The sequence below is a fragment of the Harpia harpyja genome, chromosome 15 (genome assembly GCF_026419915.1).
Source record: "Harpia harpyja isolate bHarHar1 chromosome 15, bHarHar1 primary haplotype, whole genome shotgun sequence".
Lineage (NCBI taxonomy): Eukaryota > Metazoa > Chordata > Aves > Accipitriformes > Accipitridae > Harpia > Harpia harpyja.
Genome location: NC_068954.1, coordinates 10,172,405 through 10,196,658, shown reverse-complemented (window position 1 = coordinate 10,196,658; position 24,254 = coordinate 10,172,405). Strand labels below are relative to the sequence as shown.

The following is a 24,254-nucleotide window of genomic DNA, read 5'->3' as shown; positions in this document are numbered from 1 at the left end:
TATGCAGCAAATTATACATGTATTTTTAAATCACTTACTTAATAAAAGATCAGCTCTAGTTAGTTGCATAATCTAAAATTCTGGAACGTTTTTGCTGTCCTACATCTCCAAAAGTTTTTCATTTAGGAACACACACATTTCTTGTCAATGTTATTTCTACAATCACTTAGTTAGAGCAGGGCATATTGTTCTCTGAATTTCTTGTTAAAATGTTTCACTTAATTAAACTTTTACAACCAGTTCTGCTCTATGTCTGATACTTGCTGTAAATTATAAAGAAAAGCCCCTCTGGCATTTATGAGAATTCAGATGATGAAGACTATAGGGAAAAAAAAAAAAAAAAGAAACAGTGTCACTGAGCCCCAGATAGTTGCTGATTCCCTGTTATCTCCCACACAATTCAATTTAATGAAATATAATATTTCTTGTTATATAAACTAGACTGAAAAAGAGGCCAAAATAGAACCAATAGTATTTCAAATTATTATATTGTAAACGTTTCATAAGTGGAATGAATTGCAGCATAATTTGAATAATTGTGGGTTTGTCTACATTTCTGTAACATATTATATGGAAAATAAGGCTAAAATTTGCTAGAACCTGAAAGAAAAATGAACCCAACAAACAAACAACAGGAAAAGTCATGGAAATCAAAGCTACACCTGGTTGTACGTGCTTGTGGGACGTACCTGTGCACACATGAAACAAACACAACCCCTTCCTGTGTCAAAACATTGCCAGAGTTTCAAAGGGGTGCTTGAGATAACCCCTCTGGTGTGGGGATTTAACAACAGCTCAGTTCCAGCAAGATCTCATTTTTGAGCGCAATATTCTGTTTCCAGGCCCTCCCAAAACCAACTGTGGGATGACTGCAAGATGGCTGTCACATCGATTACAGGATTGAGAGCTTTAATCCAATTGGCGGCAATGCTGCTATGAGACTTGGAAATCTCCTCTAACCTCTAACCACAGTTTAGTGTGCAAACTATTGTGTTTGCTCTTGGGAAGCTTCACTCTTGCCAAAGACAGCCAGTATTTATGCTATTTGGCATATTTATTATTCAGTTAACCCATTCCTTATAAGTAAATCCTTTTTTAGAATTTATAACCCTCCCAAGAGCTATGGGTGATGGACAGAAATAAATAGCCATGAGGGGGAAAACAAAAGAAAACAAAACTTTAAATCTCTCTTCTCCCATAACTTTTATAATTTCTTCTATTGTCCTTTGTTTCACAGGGCTATTTGTCATGATGAAGGGAAGCAAGAATCAGACAGTGTCTGAGAAATCTGGTTGTGCTTAAACATTTGTGAAATTCAGGGAAACAAGTTGTGCAATCTGACATCAAATAAAGATCAGATGACCCACAGGCTTCAGTTTCCTTGTGAATGAAGGTGAAAGGGCTCTGCAGCCAACATCTTTATTTACTGGGATACTCAGTAGGACATGTAAACAGGGATTTTTATACCTCTGGTTCCCCCGGGCAGGGTGACATATGCAGATTAGTTCTATTCAGAATGAAAACTCCTCATTTTACAGTTCACAGGGGATTACTCCATCTCTTTATCTGAGAATTATTGCTATATTTGTGATGGCTGAAAAGCTCTAAAGAGAAAAAGGATTTACCTTACTTTCTAAGAGATGCCTACTCTGCTGACAGCTAGATAGATGTGCGTATACTACTGTGCTTGTTGGATTCTAATTTTGGGATTAATGTAGCTCATCTGATAAAAATCATTACTAGCAGACTTACTTGGGTAATAATATTATCTGGCAATAGCGATATCAAAGTTGTATAGCCCAACTTGCTCTGAGATCTGGCTAGATGGGTATAGACCAGCTGTGGAGATGGGAGCGTTATTGCTGCATAAACTCAACATGGGCCCTGGACTCTCCCGTTTCCAGGACCTGAGCTAGCATTTTTACGTGGTGCTGCTCTGTGCTGTAGTATGTATCTGCTGCCACAAAACTTATTTGGGAATTTGTAAACTGGTGCTCCATTGCTTCATGTATGTAACCAATCATACCATGGGATGAAACCAGACTCTCTGTTTTCCCATTAATGAACAAGCAACAGCCATATTACAGAGTGAACTGATTGTATCAAAACAGACATGCACACAAAATTTCTAGTGGTGTTTGTTAAAGAGTTTATTGTCAAAAAGGCAACATTTTTTCAGCCTAAGCATGCCTTCTCAAGGACTAACTATGTAGTATTCCAACAGCTGAAAATAAACCGTAACAGGTCCACACATTTTCCACTCAAAGTAGTCCTATTTTGTGAGTGAATTCTTCAACATTATTTAAATTCACCTTTAAATTGCGAATTCATTTAAATGAGGTCTAGGCTTCAGCCTAGGAGACTGCAGGGAAAGCTTTTTGACTCCTATCATATACAGTGATGTCAGTGAAACTTTGACAGTTAACTAAACTCGTGATAAGTAAAAGTTAAACAATTTGATGTGAAAACAGAAATATCATGGGGAAACAGGTAAGAAAACCCTGTATTTCTGAATTGTAAATTAGCCAGAAGAAAGAAAACACATCTAAAATTCTTGGCATAGTTTTCTGAAAACTGATACATGCGTAGATTTATTTTTCTTAACAGAACATTGGTATTATTATCTACAGTTTTCCAGGAGTCAGATTTCTATATATGTTTATATTTTTATATTCTTTTTCACCTTTTGATGTTATTTCCAGAATTAATTAATTTTTTTCTTCATATTTTTGTACATGTTCTTTTTTTCTTTTTCTCCCAAACTTTGAAGGTGTTTCTATGCTGGGAAATAGATGTGTTTCCAAGTTGTTCTTCAACTGGCTTATGAATGTGACCTTTATCTTAAACCCTGTTTATTCTTTGTATTCCTTAGCTTTTGTGACTATTTACAATATGTATTGCACATTATTGGCTTGATCCAACATACAGTGAAATCAAAGCAAAGACTTCCCATTGACCTTGACAATTGTTGGATTAAGCCCTATGGTCCAAGTAAAAGTAGCTGTAATGAATGACACAAAAATGTACTAAAGAACTCATTTATTGGCTTATTAAGCTTATTAAAATAACCTAGTGTAGATTATTCAGTTTTCACTTACAAATTCGGATTCAAACAGTATCTACCTGAAGCTCCAGTATGCTGATTGCTGTTATTTTTAAATACATTGTGATACAAACTTATTACTTCTCTTCTGCATGTCCATTCAGGTCTTCATGCGCTGCTGTATATTTTCCATAATCTGCTGAAGACTCAGTTGTTCAGTGGCAAGTTGTTCATCAATGAACCTTTGCATTTCTTCCCATTTCCTGGAGCCTTGCTCAATGCCTTGCTGAATCAGTGTGCGTGTTAGTTCCACTTTTTTTCTGAGTGCCTCTCTGCTTTTTTGGGGCATTTGGTAAATGGACTGCCAGTCAAATGGCTTGGGCACATCTATTCTAAGCTCTCCTTGACGAACAGCGATATACGGCTTTATGCTCTCAGCTGTTACTTGCTCAAACCAACGAAGAAGCTCTGAGATATATTGTAGGAATGCAGAGTAATTTTCTATAGTTAGATCAATTAACCTTTTGGCCTCACTGATTAGCTTTTCTTGGGAATGACTAAGCTGCCCATAGATCTCCTGGAGTTTTTCTTTGACTTGCTTGTTAAGTTCATTGATTTTCCTCTTAGCAGCTGCAGACCAATATCGGATTTTTTCCTGAGCAGCAGATGAGAGCTCCATGACCTTCTGTTTTCCTTTTCCTTCAACATCAGTTATAAGGTCATAATATTCCTGGCTGTAGTTTTCCACCAATTCTCTTACTTGGTCTGTCAGGCGTGTAACCGAGTCAGCAAGATCTCCAACATACTCATTGTGCCAAATCACTAGTGTATCTATTAGATTCTTCAGCCATCCTAGTACCTTGTCTTCCACCTCATAGTATTTCACTGACCATCCAAGTGTAGTTGGATCAAAATATTCCTCCCGCAATGCCTTTACATAGAGGAGCAGCTGGCGCAGCTTTTCTGAAAGGTCCTGGAATGTCTTCTGGCTAAAATCTTTAAGCTGAGAAATGTATTTTTTAACATCTTCTGCCAAGGATCTCAGTTTCTGTGCATTGTCTGAAGCCATTGCATCTTTGTACAGCTGTTGCATTTGGACTTTGATGTCTTCAAAATTTTTGGATTGCAAGCTTCTAATCATTTCTTCCACCTTCTGAAAAACTTGTTGCACTACTTGTTTCAGTTGCTTAAGCCTTTCTGCAAAGTCAGCTTCCTGCAGAGTAGCAAATGTCTGCCTGATTTTTTCCTGCAAATGTTTCAGCATTTCTTTAATTTCATCAAGTACATTACGACCTCTAAGAATTGTTTCAGAAGCAGGAACTCTGACTTCCATCTCATTGATAGCTGCAATCAATGCATCAAAGTACTCCTGAAGTTTTGAAAGGCATAAATCAGCATTTTTTGCTACCTTCTCTGTGGTCATAAGGTATATTTCTTCACCAGTGTACTTTTCGGACACCCCAGGGACCTGGAATTTTGTGGTCTTCAGGAATTCAATGGCTGAGTCAATTAAGTGTTTTATTCTCTTGTGATACTCTTCTATTATGTCAATTGTAGCATCCAAAAGCTTTGCTTTTATTCTTTGATAGTCAAACTGTTCAGCTTGATCTGCTGCTTTTTGATACAGTTGTTTAGCTTTGACCTTCATCTCCTGATATTTGCCAGAGGCCTCATTGGCAGCTGTGCGAAGCTGAGCATCTATTTGATCTATCTGTTTAACTGCCAATGTGTATGCTTTGTCAGCATTATTCTGCATGATGTTCTTCATCTTTAAGGTGGCAGCACTGATTTCCAGTCCCATATGCTCCTTATGATACCGATTAACATACCTATAGACTGAATTTGTCATTTTAGGTACTTTTTCTTGTACACCCAACAGCAGGTCTTTGGCAGCATCTTCTTTCCAGTTGAATTTCATTTGAATTAGGTCAGGTTTCTTGAAGGATATCTCACTTTTTAATATGTCAATGTCCTTCTGAGGAGCAGACTGAAAATATAGAACAGGATAAGAAAAAGGTAGCTTGTATATAAAACAAATCCAGTATTATTTATGAGTGTATTTCAACATTCTCATTTTGCATCTTTAATTTTATTATATATTAGGACAAATACACTACAATTTTTTGTCTAGTCTTTGTTTTCTGTCATCTTAAAACGTTATTTTGGAAGAAACTATATTGTATCAAGCTACTTTGTGCCTCTTCAAACAGCAGGACCAGAACATAACTTAGTCTGGTGTTTTTTAAAATTTGACTGCAAATAAGATTTTTCCTTCCTTTGTATTAAATGCCTATCATGTCTCATAAGGCATGTGAATTACTTGGGAAGATGAGCCTTCTACTCATTCTTGAAATCATTTAAAATTATTTCAAAAAGCATTTTCTTCATATGAAAATATTAGAGGATTTAATTTTGTAATCATTTAAATCGATGAGACAATTTAGAGAGTTACTCAGAGTATCAAAGATCCTCGAATGAGAATCTATTTACATAAACAAGTTGTCCAGTTTTCAGTAGTTAATAGTGAATTATGAGTTACTTGTGATTTCTAAATTAGTATATAATTTTGGAAGGTAAGATTTTAAGTTTGAAATTGTTGTAGCATGCCAATAATAATAGCATGTTTTGTTAGGAAATCTAGTAAGGTTTTTAATTCTCATAATGTATTCTGATATATTAATGGATTAAAAAAGACACTCTACAGATGGTCTGACTTCTTCCACTTTCCTGATTCCTATAATGGCCACTTTTGTAGTAATTATAAGTAGCCTGATGGGTATACATTAAACCTGATGGGTGGCTTATCTAAAACTGGCTTTGTACTTTCTTCAGTTTCAGTGGGTGTTGTCTTCTTGATCATAGGAGAGGGCAAAATTAACTGTGTGGAGGAGCTGAAACAGCCTCTTCACACAGATGCTACTTTTAGTATTGGAAAAGCCAGTGTAAGAAACAAAAACTTTAATGACTAATAATATACTTTTTCCTTGGACAAAGGGTGGTTAACTCATGTCTTAACATAAACATACACAAACTTTAAAAGGGAACTTTTCCTCTGACCCCACCCAACCTTTTTGCTTTTTATTGCTTATACCAAGCTTACCCGAGTTCGGTAGTAAACTTTTGCTGTGAAAATATCAGTGTCCATTTCAATGACATAGCCCAAGGTCCCAGCAGAGGGTGAAGATACTGAGCCGGATAAGCTCCTATCAGTCTCTTGATAACGCATATGAATGTCTGTAAAAGTTGGGCTGATGATGTCTAGTGATGCAGTGTTGTCCATGACTCTACAACAACAGTGAATACACAGCTATGAAGGAATGCACAAAGCACAAGCCCAATGCAGCGTGTCTAAATACAATACCACCTATTATTTTATATATATATATGTATGTAAACAATGCCTTTGTCATTGAAAGAAAATGTAGGGTTTTACTATCCACATTTCTTAGGATTTAGCCTAACACATTCAAAACTTCACATCACTCCAATTGTCCTGTTTTAGATAAAACTATATTGAGCTCTGTTGAGAATTCTCATTAACTTAGGGCAGCAAAACAAAACCTGTAGCTGTACCCCTGTCAGCTTTCTACAGACTTCTACAAGCTGACTGCAATTTTTTCCATCAACACAAGTATAGGCAGTATTTTTTATCTGCATTTGTACTTGCCTTCACAGACTCTGTCCTTTGCATATATCAGCACAACACTTGCAGATCAAAACAGGCAGTTAGAAGGTCAACTCTGTAATCCCTAGTACCGGTACTTGTAAATAGAAATTACTCTTTGATGGCTTGTGGTGACAGAGGGATCCAGTGAAAAAAACCCAACAAACTATGTTGATGGTTGGATCTAGAACTGCTCTGGTTATAAAATACTGTGTTTATATCTCAGCAGTTTTCTGAAATGGGGCTGCTGAGAAAAGCTATTCTAGAAATGCTGAGAGGGAACAGCTTTCCAGCTATCTCGAGAGGGAAAAAGGCACAGCCAATAATCATGACAGGGTAGCTACATATGTTATTATTAATTACAGCAAAGCACTCAGGAGCATTAGAGATCAAAGCAACAATACATCATTGGCAATTTTGTCTATTATAAATTATATAATTAGAGCAAATCTTTACCTAATTCCCCAAACAGTAAGATCTTCCTTGTAGTTCGCGCTCATGTCACGATGTGAAAAGCTGCCAGTTGTCTTCATAACAAACATGCCTTCTTCATATTTGTAGTTTGAAACAACTGTGAGAAAGATTTCACATGTGTGTATTTCCAGAAGTTACCAGCAAACAATACAAAATACATATCCAGTTGTATGTTAGATGGCCAGTTGTGGGGTGTTTCAGTAGTATGTAAAATTATGCATCAAGAAACTGAATGCCCATAATGCCCCAAATAGAAAGAAATGAAAATATTTGTTCAACCGGAGTATTTTAAAACTAAATTTTTCTCTATATTTAGAACAACATGGATATAACATTTTGCATTCATGCAGATCATAAATGAGGATTCTAATTTCCTGAGAGTTTAGGATTTTATTCTGATGTATATTTTTAGTATTATTATAAAGCCTAGAACTCGATGCTATATGGGACTCTGGAGTTTTCTGAGCTGAAATAATTTTTGAAATCAAATATGATGAGTTCCTAAGGAAAAAGATAGGTATTTCTTTATCTGAACTGAATCAGATAAAAAGTCAGCCTGCCTTGTCTCTTTTACATGTATTATTGTAAGTAAGGGGGGAATGTTAGGTTCACAATTTAAAGTAAGAAACTGTTATACAGAAAAGAGAACTTTTCCCTTTTTTTCACAGTATGACATTAGTGATACATATATCTAGTCATTAGCCTTCAGGGTGACTACCTGAGACTCTGATAATAATTTATGAAAAAATGCTGCTGATGACAAAGAAGTATAATCTAATGTCAATGCTAAATAGACAGCAACACCTTCATATACAAAGTCCTGAAAAAAAAAATCTGAAAAAACCCGGTATACAATATTTTCCCCAAAATTGTGGCATACAGAATTTTAATGTCTTACCATTCAAGTCATATTCCAGGAACTGCAATGTTGAGCTGCAGGTAGAGTCAATGGACTGTTCGAAAGAGTCCTTTTTGTTTGTTAAGTCTGTTCTCCAGGTGACATTGTACAAAGGGGAAGCAACTTTGAAAGATCCAGTCAAGGCACCAAATGATGGGATGTAAATTCCAGCAGGCAAGGATATTTTGAGAGGGGGGATCTCAATTTTCTGTTCAGGAATTGTAATTGTAGGCAGATCAAAATCTGCAATCTTATTAGCTACTTCATCTAGATCTACATGGAAACTGCCAAGAGAAATACTTTTTGGAAGAGTGAATTGAGACACAGTTATTTGGTATTCAGGTACTGTCACCTCAAAATATGGTATTTTATATTCTTCTAATGTAATATAATTGGCTCCTACATCCACTTTGGGGAATCTTAGTTTTGGCAGTGTGGGTAAATTGACATCAAATGGCATTGTGTTTAATGTCTGTGGAATTTTTATGTTGCGCAAGTCAATGGTGTATGCTGGGACCTGGAGAGTCGTGAAAGGAACTCTGAACTCTGGAGTACTGAGAACAGGGCTTGGAGCCTTTAGGTGTAACTCAGGAATACTGAAAGTGAAGCCATCGGTCAGCTTATTCACAGGTATGGGGAAAAAGTAACCATCATCACTCTTTGTGTACACGAGGGATGCTGAACCATTTAAGTATTGTTTTCTGTCAGTACTGGTAGTGACGTCCAACTTCAAGATATCCCATAAGCTCTTCTCAGCAATGGGACACCGTATGTTTTTGAGGAAGTCCATGTATCCTTCTAAAGATCCAGAAATATCAAACTTTGCCTTTGATTTTTCATTTGATAACTGCATATCATGACTGAGAGATAATGACTGAATTTGGCCTTCACCCTTCCAGCCAACTTTCTGGTTTGCAGTACTGATTTTCACTACGATAACTTGATTAACTGAGGCTGTGTCCAGGAAGGAATTTGGCTGAGTGGCTTGAATCTGAAGATCTGCCGATATACGCCAAGGAGCCAGCTCTAAGGTTGCTTTGCATCTTTGAGCCCCCGTTGTTGTAAAAAGAGGTGTATATCGTGCATGGTTCTTCCCACTGTGCTCCCAGACTGCATAAACATGACGGGTAGATGCTTCAGCTGCAAGTATTTCTTTCAATTCACTGTTCCAGAGTCCATCTGCTTTGGAGTGGGCCTCAAGCTTGAGAGATGACCGAGCTCCATTAGCATTCAGATAGGTGTTTGCCTCATGGTCTAGACTTCCAGAAAATGCATTTCCAGTGTAAAATACTCCATCAATATCCCCATTTGTAGAAGTTTCTACTGATATGTAAGATGTAAGGCTCTCTAAAGCAAGTTTGTGAGCAATTCCTCCCTTAGCACTGGTGCCATATTTAGGAGTATTAAAATCATACATTAATTTTAGCCCTGAGGAAAGAGTGGGTTTAGACTTAGTATTTCCAGAAAGTTCTTGGGTGAAATTCATTTTTAAAACTGGTGTGTTGATTTCTGCATTTGTTGCCACTGAAGCTTCCATGTTCCTCTTTGTGAGACTAATAGTGCTGTCATGATTTCCTCCTAGAAATTTGTTATTACTCAGGGACAATGCTGTGGCCAGCTTCAACCCCCTTTTTCTTGTCAAACTTGTTGAACCATCCAGCTTAAATTGCAGTGCATCAATGACAGAAGAGGATAAGACACTGAGTTGCCCAGCAATATCTGACTGATTGAACAGCCCGGCATTTGCAGTTAAAGTGATCACACTGGATTTAAATGAGAAGTCATAAGTAATGTTTCCCATGGCAGGAATTAGGATGTGGTTTGACGGGCTGTTGATTCTGAATCTAGGAAGCTTGAGAGTGCGTAGATCCTGTGGGACATGAAGGACTGGAAGCTCCAGAGAAGGTAAGACTAGTGTGTAAGATGGTACTGAAAAGCCAATAAATGGGACTGTGAATCCTGTTGTGCTTATTTCTTTTGGGAGCATGTACCCAAAGGCTGGCATCTCAGCAGTAAAAGGAGAAACCTCAATATTCACAATTGGAATGGTATATCCTGGAATCCTGAAGGTCCGTGGTAGTTTGTTCAGTGATGTTTGTATTTTGTATTTGTCAAATTTTGTTTTTGCTTCATTATATGACTTTGTGAGAAAATCTAAAGCAGTGTTTCTTCCTCTCTCAAAATACTTGTTGAAGAAAATTATGTATTTATTAAGTGCTTCATGCACTGTTGCTAAAGGAAGTGGGATTACATGCATGTCTTTGTTTTTCTCATACCGAGCATTCAAATTTAAATCAAAGGATTGTCTTGTTGTCTTCAGTAAATCCTTCAGGCCTATCTGTTCCCACAGTGAATAATCTTTTAGCTGAGGAGTTTTGATTCCAGTGTAGGGAATCTGAAGTTGAGGAGTGGTTAGAGGAATACTTAGGAAGTCCAGGTTGGCATCTCCATTCATTTCAACATGAGCTTCAATTCTGTCATCATTGTTGCCAGCAGACATATTATGGGAATATCTGTACTGATTGAACCTGCCAGTAGCTTGCCAGCTGACCTGCTGAACAGAGGAACTGAGTGCAAAACCATAGTTATTCAGGAAGTCAATTTTGCCAGTCAGTCTCATTGGGAAACTGATTTTCACATTTCCATCATTGTTTGTTAATAGACGAACTTCAAAAGGTTGTGCCAAGAAGGAAACCTCATTATTTACAGTTCCAGTAATCCGTCCATTGAGTCGAGCATTGTGAGAGCCTGTTAATTCTACTTTCATTCCTCCAAGCTGTCCTGTGCCTTTTACATTCAGAACACTACGTCCCACACGCTGTGACTCAATTTCAGACTGAATCTGAAGTGTTGCATAATTTAGGAAACCACATTCATATCTCATAGCTTGGTTGACTTTCAGGTACTTATCATTTATTCTGTTGTTGGCAGAAAATGTAATAATTGGGCCCTCCACCCTGAAAGTGGCATGCGAATCATGAGTGCCTTCATCGGAGAAATTAGGAGAAGCCCATTTCCAGTTTCCTTTACCAGTGGTGGTAAATGATACATGTCCTGCTTCTACCTCTGTTGTCATATTATTGACCAGATCAGCCTGGCTGGAGAAATCAGCTTGTGGAATATTCAGTCTGTGGGAATATGCCGTTCCACTCTGCATCCAAATTTTTCTTTGCAGCTTGACCATTAAATTATTCTGTAGTTCTATTGAATTTTTCGTTGTATGTAAGTTTGCTCGAGTTTCAGCTTCACCTTCTACCGAAGTCCCTAAAAATACCACTTCATTGGTGTGATCAACTTTAAGGAACCTGTGGTTGACCTTCATGGAATTTTTAAGGTTCAGCTGCTTCATCTCAGGGGCCAAGAGACGTGAATCTGCAATAACACTAAAAACTAGGAAGTCTAATTTGGACGTTGTTTGAGCTGAAAGGGAGGTCACAAATTCTGGACTGTTTGCAGATGTTGTAGTATTATGAACCTCAGCTTGTGTGGAGAGTGTAAAGAATGGAGAGGTGACTCTGAAAGCACCAGACAATTTGCCAAATGTAGGGACAGTCACAGTATGTGGGATATGTGGAAGCTGGAACTCTGGTATCATCATGTTAGGAATCTGGAGCTCATTTAGATTTAGCTTTGGAACCAATAATTCTGGTATTTGAAACTGAGGCATTTGTATTTCTGGGAAAGAAATGTCGGAAAAAGGCATATCTCTCATCTTCAGATCTTTAAAATACAAATCAATTGCTGGCAACTGAAATTCAGCAGACATGAGTTTGTCTATCGTTCTCACAATCTGAAGTTTAATCTCATTCAAGTCAATTGTATAGGAAGGAACTTTAAAGGTATTTAGAACTGTAAATTCTGGGGTAGTAAACTTCATTGGGATTTTCATGTCCTTTAGTCTCTTAATATTTATCTCATAGGAGGGGATATGCAGATCAGTCAGTGGAACAATGAAGGCTAGTGTTCGAAATGTTGCTTCCCGAAGACTTCGGAGACTAACCTCAAAGGCAGGTACAGTGACTATAACAGTACTGATTTCAGGGACTTTAAATCCTGTTTCAACAAACTGGTTTAAATTTTCAGCCCAATTTTTTAGATCATACTCTTCAGCCAAAGCAAGGATTTTCTTAAAAGCTATGTTCCACTGGTCAGAAATGTATGTGACAACAGAATTGTAGAACTGGCTTATCTTCTGAAGATACCACTGGAATTCTTGAGAAATATCCATTTCAGAAATCCTCTCTCGCAGGTCTTCCAGATGTTCATTTACCTTGGCTTTCAGATTAGCAAACGTTGTTGAGTTTATGAGCTCCTTGAACCAATTAATTATTGCAGCAAGCTTGGTGTCCCTTAGTTGTTCCATACATTTTGAAATCACAGCTCTAAAATCTCTCATATACTGTTTCAGTGCTTCTGCTTTCTGTGGAAGTTCTAGATTTCTGAGTTCCTCATTTATTTTCTGGGTCACTTCTCGGATTTTGTTATTTGTGTCATCAACAAACTGGTTATAGTCAAAAGACTTGAGCTTTTTAATAACCATGTCAAGGAACTTGTTGACTTCCTTAATCATCATTTCATAATCAAAGGTTTGCACTTTCTTGACAGCATCATCAGTAAAAGCAACAACTTTATCAAAGCATGACTTCACATCAATACTTTTCAGGTAGATGGCCAGTTTCTGGATAGTTTCTTTTATTCTGTATTGGTTAAGCAGTTCTATCATTCTGTCCATTAAAAAATATACCTGCTTATCAATTTCATATTTTACAATCAGTTTGTGCATATGACCTCGGAAAGTGCTAATCTTCTCAGACACTTCATACTCCTCCATCCAATTTAGAATAAAGTCTTTGATTTGTTCAAGAACTTCATTAATTTTTTCAATTGGTAATGAATGCTTCAATTTTTCTAAAACTTCTTTTGCATCAAACATTTTAATCTGCTGTTTCAAATTTTCTGCAATGCGTCTGACATCGATATTCTGAATCTGAATCTTGAGTTGTTCTAGGTTTTCCTGTATCCTAGCTGTAACCCTGTACTCATCATCTACATTTTTAATCCAAGCCAAAGTGCTGCTTCCAATTTTGCTAGGATAATACTGCTGAAAAAAAAATTGCAATTTTTGAATAGTGTCAACTACAGTCGTTCTTATCTTATATTTGTTATCTAGAGCTGTCATTGTTTCAACTATTTGGTCAAGAAGCTGTGCAATAAGTGCTTTAAAGTCATACTGTTCATAATGATCTTTGATGTATTGCTCAATTTGTATCAGATAGACCTGCAGCTGAGACAGTATTTCTTGAAGATTGTCCATGTATTTTTCCAGCATAATTTGGAGATCATCAGATGTTATTCTGTAGTCCTTTGTGAAAGCAATCAAATTATTTTTCATGCTGCTAACTCTGCCTTTCATATCTAATTTGTCGATGTAATCATTAATGTGCTGTGGCAGTTTATCCAAAGTTGCCTTGTATTTTCTCATATGTTGTTCTATGTTAATGTTCTTCAGGTAACTTTGTATAGCCTGCAGTGTGGATAGAATGATGCCTCTGATTTGTTCAAAGTAAACTGGCAAATGTTCCAAGAATGGTAGGTTAATAACATGCATATCTTTGTTTTTGTCATACTTCACAGAGCCAGAGATGCTGAATTCTTGAGGCTCTGACACACTGCCCCTGAGGTCCAATACATCAATTAAATTAACTTCTTCAGATGTGAATGGTAGTATGACTGATGTGTCCATTACAGAGAGATCTGCTAAAGCTCTTCCACTAAGTTCCACACCAGTCTTTTCTGCATCATTGTAAGCACTGAGATCTTGTGAATATACATTATTGTTTAGCTGACTTTTCAATTTCCAAGCACTTGACTGCTCTGATGGAGTAAAAAGCATATGAACTTTGTTATCAAGCAGGGTGGTGTATCTTCCTCTAGATTTCAAGTTATGACTGGTAGATCCTCTGTAATCATGGGAGAAAGTGAAAGCAAGAGGCTCTGCTTTAAACAAGAATTTGCTGTAAAGGTCACCTGTGTGTTCACCCATAGCAATCAGCTTTCCATTACCATTGGTATGTATGTCAGCACTGATAGCAAATGGGACCATAGTGGAACGCACAGCATTGCTGAAACGGAGAGATTTGGAATCACAGTTTGTGTTCATAGTAACTGAGGAAGCAAGTCCTGCCACATTCAGATTAACTCTGTGACTCACTGCTGTGCCTTGAACATTTGCGACTGTATCTGTTTTAAAGTTTGCAGCTAGATCAGCATATGTAATGGTGTAGGTATGCCTTATTTCATCTGCTCCATAGGCTCCTCTGACATTGCCACCCAAGTTCAGCTTCAGAGGCTCGAAAAGCAGTTCTGCTTTGTTGGAAACTTCTGTTTTAGTGTATTTAACATTATTGCTCAGTTTAGCTGTAAGTGAGCTAGGTTGCAGTTGTAGGTCAAAAACATGCTTGTGGAACTTGTCAAAGCTGAAGCTGTTGTCTAACTTCGAAGCAAATGTTAAGGATAAGCCAGGAATATTCAAGTCATTTGTGTACTCCAACTTAATCTCTTTGAACGATCCTTGCAAATTATTTGAAAACTTGAGTCCTTCTCTATTAACTCTGAAGTTTAAAACATGTTTGTTGTCCATACCCAGAACTGTACTCTGATATTCACTTCCCAGTGTTACTTCTGTTAGGCTCACTCTTCCACCTAGATTGAATTTTGCATTATTTTTACCACAGCGCCCAGAAGAGGATAGTGACATGGAGCCTCCAGCAGTATCAAGTTTGGCATTCATTTCACTCTGCATTGTCAATGGACTAAACTGCACATTTGTAGTTGCGCTGCTGGCTAGACCGTACTGATTTACATTGAGTGATGACTTATGTGCAGCTCGATTCCTTTGATCAGTCATAGAGATATCAGTGTTGAAAACAAGATCCTGGGAATTGAGAGAACCTGCAAACAAGGCATAACACTGGGTTTGCTTGTAAGTGGCTTGGTACTCAGATCGAAGTGCTGCCATCTTCTTTGACAAAATTAATTCAAGCTTATTGACACCTGCAATATGTCGATACCTCCCATTTGTTTCAGATGTCATTTTCAGCTGGCTGTTTTCATACTTCAGTGAAGCTGTGTTCTTTAATAGTCCGCTTTGTACATCAGAGACTGAAGTGATGGAAAATAAATCATCAGTGTATCTGCCAGATATCTGATTGATAGCCTGAAGGTAAGAAGAATCCAACTTCAGATTTGATTTTCCTTCTAAAACCCGTCTCTTTTCATTGTATGAGCTTGATAGAGTGTAAATGCTTCTTGCAAAGACAGAAGCCACTTCCAGCTGCCCTTCCATCTTGACGTTATTGATTTTCACGTTATTTGTCCTTTCAGAAACAATATCACCAGAAAACGAAAGCTGAGGACCCAGAGTACTGGATGCCATAAGTGATATGGTGTAGTTTGCAACTGGACTAGGTTCATAACTCTTTGTCCTGGCCAACTTAAAAACTGATGTTAAAAGTCTGTGCTTCAGGTGATTTTCATATGCACAGGTGAATCCATTTCTGTTATATGATGCTTCTCCAGAACCTGAAATAGGAAAAAGGAGACAAAAGATACTGGTGTAATTTATACCTTTTTGTCTTTAAGACTTTGCCTGATGCCACTAAGCTTTTATGTTGCTGCTTGAATTGCAATTACTGTTATTATAACATTTTGCTTTAAAGGACAAAATGTTTTGGTAAATCCTGAATATTTCTGTAAAAATTATTATTATTTTGATATTTCAGGCTAAAGTTTTGCACTATGAATAAATTAAACCTCTACACTACTCTACTAAACCTCTACACTACTCTACTAAATATAATTGTGTGAAACAACATGAAGTTATGTCATTATTTAAACTTAAATTAAGACGATGGACTCTCAAGAATAACCCATATTTAACTTTCCTGTTTTTTAATGTTTTCTTTATCATGCTTCATTTATAGTGGTGAGTTTATTAAAGACTGAAGTTAGCTTGTCCTTTTGCAATTTGGGAACTCAAACTGCAATTTTAGAGGAACTAACTTAAAAATACATGTCTTAAGACCTATCCAGTCTGAGTCTGAGATAACTGCAATCTAGTTATGGCAGTATATGGACATATATAAATGATAAAAAAAAAATACATCTATCTATATATAAAAATAGAGCAAGAAATAAACTGTGGGCATACCTACATGTACACCTGCACACCTGATTTTGAAAACACTTGACTTGTCAGATACTCAAGTATTTGTAGGATCATGCCTTCAGTTTTGAAGGACTTTTTCTTCAGTAGGTAATATCTAGGGAAATACGGACCTTAAGAGTCTTTATTGAATTAAACTGACTTCACCTTTAGTGCTTGAATAAACACACTCACATAATATCTTTAAAAACAAAGAGAAAGTGATTTGAGATTATACACCTTTCTTTAAATAAGCAACAGGAAAATGAATGCGCTGTACCTGATACATGGAAAATAAAGTCATTAAAATAGTTTTGCCAACATTGCAGTATTTAGCACACATTCTTACCTTTCACACTGTAGGAAAGTAGCTCAAAAACTGAATCAGCATTTGTGGTGTAAGTAGTTCTTATGCCGGATGCTTTCTCTGTGGTGGTATTAGCCAAAGTATACGCTGCTGTCCAGTTGTAATAGTTGCTGTACACATTAGCAGAGACCTCAAAAGTGCCAAGTAAAGGCACATGAAGAGGATAGGATTCTGGAACAGTAAATGTCGGGATTCTGTACTCCTGAGATGGCACGCTTATTCCCACTGACTCCATTACCAGAGGAGGTGTTTTAACCGTCTGTGGCACCCTTATGTCATGGGATGATCTTCCACCAAATGGCAGCCGGATATTAATTAGAAAACTGTTTTTATTTAAAATGTATCTGATCCGGCCTTCACTAGAAAATAAAAGTGACTCTATTAGAAACTGCAAGTCCATGAAGCATATACAGAAATTTCCATGATTTCTACTATTCCCATGATACTGAGCTTACTTATATGCTTATATCAATGTCCTGACTTTAGGTTTAGAGATAAATGTAATGATCATCTATTACTACCAGCATCTTTTAAGCGCTCATCTATCAGAATTTACTGAAAGCACTTTCAGTATCAGTGAATTCTGTCGATGTTTTTTTCCCCCTTATTTCATAATCAGGGAGACTCATAGGTCAAGTAGTGCCGAAACACATTCTTTCTGTAAGACCTTGCACTAGAATTCAAAGGTTCTTGATTCTTTGTTCAGAGCTTAACTAACTTTAGCTCACAGGTGGACAGTGTCATTCAAGGGGATAAATACACAACTGTTATGAATCTTGCATTTGATTTTCTACTCTGAGAATCCAAATCTGCTTTATGAACATTAATGAAAAGATGTATTGGCATGAAAATGATCCTCAAAATGAAGGAATTTGAATGAAAATAGCTGACATATAGGAAAAAAGTCCTCCAAAAACACTGCTGCATTTGTGCAATGTGGCATGCTAAGTACCAGAAAAAGGCAATTATGTTCTTAAAAAAAGCGATGTATTCTTACAGAAATGCATGAAAAGTCTTATTAGCATTAGAAGTTGTAAGAACCTAAATTATAAAGAATTTATCTTTCTGATGATAAGCGTTTCAAAAGTTTCATCCAAATATTCAGCATTTATTTTATTCTGAATGAAAATAAATAAAAATCTAACCATTTGACCAGGAGCTAGGACTGGAAAAAATGGATCGTCAGCTGAAAAGCTTGTGGGGAAAAAGTGTAATTACGAAAAGGCAAAACAGGAGGAAACTTGGCCTTAATTTGTACATGAACAATAAGCTGGCAAAGATGCTTTTCTTTGCCTAACTGGTCTTTTATATTACAAAATCTTCTTTTTTACACTTAGAGCTACATCCTAAGATGAAAATTAAGGAAACATTTTTGAAGTTTGTTCCTTTATATCAAATGCTTAAAAAAGCAACATCACAGAGCAGTAGAAGTTCCTATTATTATTATTGTAATGTGCACTGCTGATAAGAAAATGGGAGAAAAAGCAGTTTTTTCCTTGCTTCTACTTAGCTTAGGAACACAATAGAAGCAATAGAGATGTGTGTCGTTAACATAGTTTCATATTACCACAGTGAAAGATAGTACATGGAAAAACAATGCTAAGAGAGACAAAATGCAAGACTGTTCTCCATCTGTTTTTGTAATCCAATCTTACACTAAATTCTGTTGTCCTTTACATTCATTTCAGCCATCAATATTTCCCTAGCTTATGGGAAAACTATACAGACATGTTTCTATTTATCACTGTGGTAGCTGTGGGTATATTCTGAAGATACTACCAAGCAACAAGTTCCTTGAATTCTTATGCATAGGCAGAGCAGCAATGTGATATGAACACTAAATGGCAAGAACCGCATGTGCTAGGAACTGTAAGGAGAGCAAATCCTAGCAGGTGCATGGGCATTTTAAAGTCTAGATCCACTCTGGCTGACTTACAGTCTAATTTCCTAGAAACAGAAGAAATATACTATTCATCTGCCTTCTAGTCTCTCTTTTTGTTTGTCAAACCCTACTTTTTAGAAATTTTTAACACATTGGATGATTTCTATCAAATTTGACAGAAGGGTAAATGCCTCAAGGGTAATTACATTCATGCAAATTCTGTTCCCTATTAGGTGGAGGAGATGATAGGCCCAAACTCGTGCAAGCATCCAGTCCATATGTGTGCAACCATGGCATGTGTTGCCTCTGAGCAAGTGACAGACGGAGTCAGACATGGGAAGAGGTCAGGGTACTATATTGGTGGAGGTCAACCAGTATGTGTAGGGGAATGGGAAGAACTGTCCGATAAGACTGCACAGGAAAAAGTAGAGATATTAGGGTTGTGGCCAAAGACAAAGGGTCTGTAAGGATGTAGGACACAAATCTATGGGAAACCTGGCTTCATTAGTTCTGTGGCTTAAATATTGTTGAACGCTGTATTTTTGTTCAGTTCTCATTACTATATAACAGAATACTTCAGGATATATTCATATACTGCAGGAGTGACTGCTGTAAAGTCCAATCTGTATTAAAGATGTGCATCATTTCCTCCATATAATTTCATCTCTCTGGTCTTAAAACTCTTTGTTACAATTCCAATTTTATGCTAATGCTTACAGCAATTCCACACTGTTCTATAAAACAAAGTAAAATAAAATAGCACAAAAATATGAACAAATATCTATTTTCAGTTTCCTGTGTGACTGTCCTAATTTATCTCCCTACCTTTTCAGGAAAAGTTCTTCAGGAATGGTAATAACAGGCAGGTTAATTTTCTGAATGTTCAGTTCCTGCAGTCCACTTAGTTTGTCTTGCAGAGTCTGGGCATACGGGACACCTTTTGATGCCTTTTGCAGCCAGGTGTTGGTTGCCTGCAATGAGGAGTCAAGTTTTTCAAAGTAAATAACAAGTTTTAGGACTTCGCAGTAAGTTATCTGAAAGCCATTGTAACTATCCATATACTGAGCCCTAGGCATCTGATAAGGTGACTGATTTGATCAAGTTGGAAATATACATCTTATTCAATCTGATGAGTGCTTTTACAAGTAGTTCCCATTTTGGCTTCTATGGGGGAGGCAAGAATTCACCAGGGCTATGTGGTCAAGCTGTAATATCTTCTGTAGGTTGAAACATACCACGATAAATTGTGACACAATATGTCGCAGTGTCATATCTGTATGAGCCACTTTCTGATCCAGCAGTTCATTGGCATGCTTCTCTAAAGTTTTTGGGTAATCTGAAAAGTCCACTGGGAAGCCAGAAGACATTTTTTTCACAGCAGCACTGGCACCTGAATTCCACTCTAGCTCAACTTTCTCTGAATCTGAAAATCATAAATTTAAAAGAAAAGGGTAAAATTAGTAATATTCTTATTCTATTTAGGGATATACCTATACCATAAACTAATGTAACAAGATGTTTAAATTTATAGGTTGTACACGTGGATCATGTTTTTGCCCCTACCATATCTGAGAAGAACTCTTTCTGAAATTGAGTTTCCGTGAGTTGTTGCAGCTGAGCTCATCTGAAGATATCCTTTGGTTGGTGAATAATTAACCAATGCTTCGGTTCTAAGTTCGGTTTGCAGGCGAGGAATAGAAATAGTGCCTCTTAACATTGCCTCTTCCATTCCAGCATATCTGTGAAAGCAAAAAGTAAATGTGAATAAAAAACATTTCACTTTACTTTTTCACTTATGTTTCAGGAGCAATTTCAGCATTTAAAATTATCGTAAAGGCATAATAGGTGTTATAAAAAAATAGATTGAATCAAACTTGTAAACTCTGTTCCAATTCAGTGAATGTTTTCTGCTTCTGCTAGTTACTTTGGGAAATCTATGGTAAATTATTATAATGCTACTACGCAGATACACACAATAATAATTCCGTATTAATTTCATAATACTGAAATGGATGGAAATATGTACCTGTCTTGATAAAGTACCTGAACCAAATTCTGAACTCCTTACTCAAGCTGAATTCTCTACTATGGATACAGACTGTGGCCATGAATCACATAGAAAAAAAACACTTGACAAAATATATTATGCCACTGGGCTTCATTTTCCTTTATTCACATTTATTTTATATCTCTGTAACTTTGTTGACTTGAGCAAACTGCTAATATTATGTTAGTGCAAATGAAAGGGAATTGAGGTCCCTGACATCTGTCCAAAGCTCCCACTGATATCAGAGGCAATTCTGCATGAACAGCAAAGACAAAGACTCCCCGGGGCACCATCAAGATCACAGAATTCCATGGAAGATTGAGGTTTATTAAAGAATGTGATCAGCTCATTTCACTATGGGTTTGTGAGGCAGATAATTTTAGAAACCCTGGCAGGCTGAACATTTTTGTTAGCTCCCCTGTAGATGTTCCCGGAAATATTCTCATCGTGAAGCGTGGGAATTTTTACAGGAAGCTCTCAGTTATTTTTGGTTTTTTTGCTTATTGAGTGCCATTAGATTTCTTCATGGGGAGATGTAATAACTTTTTTTTAGAGCCAAACATATCCAGTAAAAGATAATACCCGTCTGAACAAACCTTGCCTTGTTTATATCCTTGGACTGTCACACCTGCAATAACACTAGTACAATGTCATTCCTGTAGTCATGTGTGTGCAAACATGGAAGAACTAGGTCAAGGAACTTGTAATACAAATTATATATATCCATATAGTAGGAAAGATCAGTTGGTGTGTTAGATGTATTTATTTGATGTATACATGATGGATTACAAATAAAATACTTGAAGGGTTTTTAAGGAGGGTTTGAACGACAAGTTTTTATGTCTCTCTATATAAGCAATTTCTCCAAAATGGGATAAAATTTTCTACCTTCAATAAAACCTGTAGCTATCTTATTCAAAGGTATCTGTAAAAGTCCAAGTGGTTTTCTGAATTACCTTATCTGGCCAGTAAGAGTAACTTCAGAAATCTTCTTGTTGTTAAAGTCTAAGACAAAGATATATGCTTTCTTCCCAGGAACGGATTCATCAGTAATTCTGAAGTTTGTACCAAAGTCAACATCAACATCTGGAATGTGGACATCACTGGTCAAAATCTTTCTGTCCCTGTTGTACCTGAAGGTCAATGTGGCCTCATGCTGCTTTACACCTGGAAAATATAATGTACTTTGGTTATTAGCAACTATGGAATCTGTTTGGACTTTTCTTAAAAGAAGAATAAAAAAGGATCAACTGGAAGCTATATTACCCTGAGGTTCTAATGCAACCTTTGATGAGTCTGAATCAGAAACTGGGTCATCTTTTTTCTCCTCATCTTCTAAACACACCATGGGTTTATCCACTAATCCCGTCACTACTTTTATTACGTAAACTTGCCATCCCACAGATTCTCCCTTTGAAAATTTGCTGTTTATACAGTTCTTCTCAATTTGTATCGTTTACTTCCGTATGTCATCAGAAATGGTATTTTTCTCTTGCTTATATAGAACCCATTAACTTCTCCTCTTCCTTGCTTCCATTTACCAACATCACACTTTTATTTAAATCATGGGGAAGCAATTTTGGGATACAAAATCAGCCTCTGATCATGAAAATCTTGCACTGGGATCACATACATGAAATGGCATTAAAGTGTTGGCCTGTTTGGGTGTGAAAATGCTATTCTATTTTATACTGTAAAGAATTCTATTATGATTTATTCATATAAATCTTCTTCCCATTAAATGACACAGTTCAAAACTGAGCTAAACCATATTGATTTTTCAGGCTCTTACCTTCTGTCTGGACAGCAAACTTTAAGGTGTCTATCAGGTCATTTCTCTCTCTCTGCAGGTCATAGTTTGCAGTTGCAGAGTATTCCTTCACTTTGCCTGTGGACACCATTTCAACTTCGAATCTAAAGAAGAAGTAAACAAATGTCTTGTAAATAACAATTTGTCCATGACCACAAACAGAAGAAATCATACAGTTCTCAATAGCTCTCTTTCTGAGCTGCTCATGCTAGTTTGTTTTTAAAGATTTTTAAAGGTAAGTGTTATGTGAGAGGGTACTGTAGATACTAAGCCCTAAGAGTTAACACAAAATAACATAGTTAAAGCTGATATGACTTACCTGGATTCTCCAGTCAAGGGATAATATGGAGCTGCCTCTGTGGCACTGGCATTAGAGTACAATAATTTGGTGCAGAAATTTAGACCAGCAATGAAAGGCTTGCAAGAAGTCCAGGTTTCTCGGTTCTCGATCAGAGGTGGAATCTCTTCAGTTTTGGCTGCAGACACCAAATGTAGTGTGTTGCTGGAACAGAAAAGTGAGCCATTTATTCCCAGGACAGGTGTTCAGACATTGTCCTATTAACAAGGTTATTTTCTGAATAAAAATCACTTATTAAGGTAGGGGCTTAATGAAATAACATTTGGTGGTTAAATGATCAAGTGGTTTATTATTATAAGTATTATTATTGGTAATTACAATTCTGTGTATTGAGCCATTTACCCTCTCTAAAATTAAAGCAAGTAGTTTATTTAAATTCAATCTAAAAATAGGCATTGCTATTATAATAATTTTATGTGAAAGAAAACAAAATAATAGAAATGGTAAGAGTCTTGCTGAAAATTTCAGCAAATAGTGACAAATTAAAGAATCTGCAAGCCATGACTCCCAGTTGCCACTTTTCTGGGCTATTTGCTTATCTTGCAAAAGAAGTTATCCCAGTTTTACAATGTCTGGGATTTTTCTGAACTGAAAATTTCTCCATGCCTGCCCTAGCCTCTCAATTCCATCACAATAAAAATGAAGAAGAGAAGGGAAGAACATAGCCTCAGAAGTTCTCATTCAGTTCTCATTACCTGATACTGAAGAGCTTTGTTGGAGTCTTCGGAGCAGGAATGCTGAATTTCAGCTGTCCAGCTTTCATACTAACATGTGCTTCAATTCCAGACTCATGGAATATATTAGAATTCATCTCCACGCCACTTCTAGCAAATTCAGGCATGTTTATTCCCAGGTGTGTTACAAACTCAATTGCTACTGAAGGTTTAGCAATGAGTTCTGCTTGCATCTATTTAATAAAAACAAAATGGTATATTTATTTGCCCAATACACTTCTTACTGGTTTTATTAAACAAGTGTAATACTCTTGATAAATCTAGAGGTAGGCTTATATAATTGATTTTGCTATTAAAAAAATTTGATTCCCAAGTTACATAAGCAGAGGGAACATGTAAGTGGTAACTGTAATGTAACAAATACAGCAAGATGATAATACCAAGGAACCTTACCTATTTTAATGTAAAAATACTCATGCTTCAGAAAGATTTTGTACATGAAGCTACTTGCATGTATTTTTAAATCTGAAGAGAAGAGCCAGTTTTCCATTGTAAGAAACCCAGTAATTTTCAAAAACAATGAGCAAATTATTTGACAAAAAAGAACTGGATCCAAGATTTTAATTTCTCTAAATAGAAAACAGCTTATTTTCAAGCTTTTGGTTTGGCCATTACAGAAACAAGGGACAGAATGCAAAATTCTGGAAAAGGTTCCAAAGGTAACTAGAAGGCATCCAGTACTAAATTTGAGGACTTTAATTTTTATTTTTACTTAAATCATGTACATGATGGAAAATTAAAAGTTTAGGTCAACTGAAACTATTGAGAAATTTA

The 24,254-nt window shown here is 36.6% G+C and overlaps 1 protein-coding gene across 1 annotated transcript in view; it reads right to left on the bottom strand.

Moving 5' to 3' along the window:
* Positions 1-2,135: 2,135 nt before the first annotated feature.
* APOB (apolipoprotein B) overlaps positions 2,136-24,254 on the bottom strand; it is a 38,035-nt gene continuing 15,916 nt past the window's right edge. Inside the window, exons 18-29 of the mRNA XM_052809773.1 lie at positions 23,442-23,653; positions 22,708-22,890; positions 22,371-22,492; positions 21,535-21,745; positions 20,095-20,270; positions 19,767-19,954; positions 19,357-19,502; positions 16,632-17,008; positions 8,080-15,660; positions 7,164-7,278; positions 6,144-6,327; positions 2,136-5,030 (exon numbers count right to left, since the gene is read on the bottom strand). Of these exons, the coding sequence (XP_052665733.1) occupies positions 3,204-5,030; positions 6,144-6,327; positions 7,164-7,278; positions 8,080-15,660; positions 16,632-17,008; positions 19,357-19,502; positions 19,767-19,954; positions 20,095-20,270; positions 21,535-21,745; positions 22,371-22,492; positions 22,708-22,890; positions 23,442-23,653 (11,322 nt within the window). The 3' untranslated portion in view covers positions 2,136-3,203. The remainder of the gene's footprint in view (positions 5,031-6,143; positions 6,328-7,163; positions 7,279-8,079; positions 15,661-16,631; positions 17,009-19,356; positions 19,503-19,766; positions 19,955-20,094; positions 20,271-21,534; positions 21,746-22,370; positions 22,493-22,707; positions 22,891-23,441; positions 23,654-24,254) is intronic.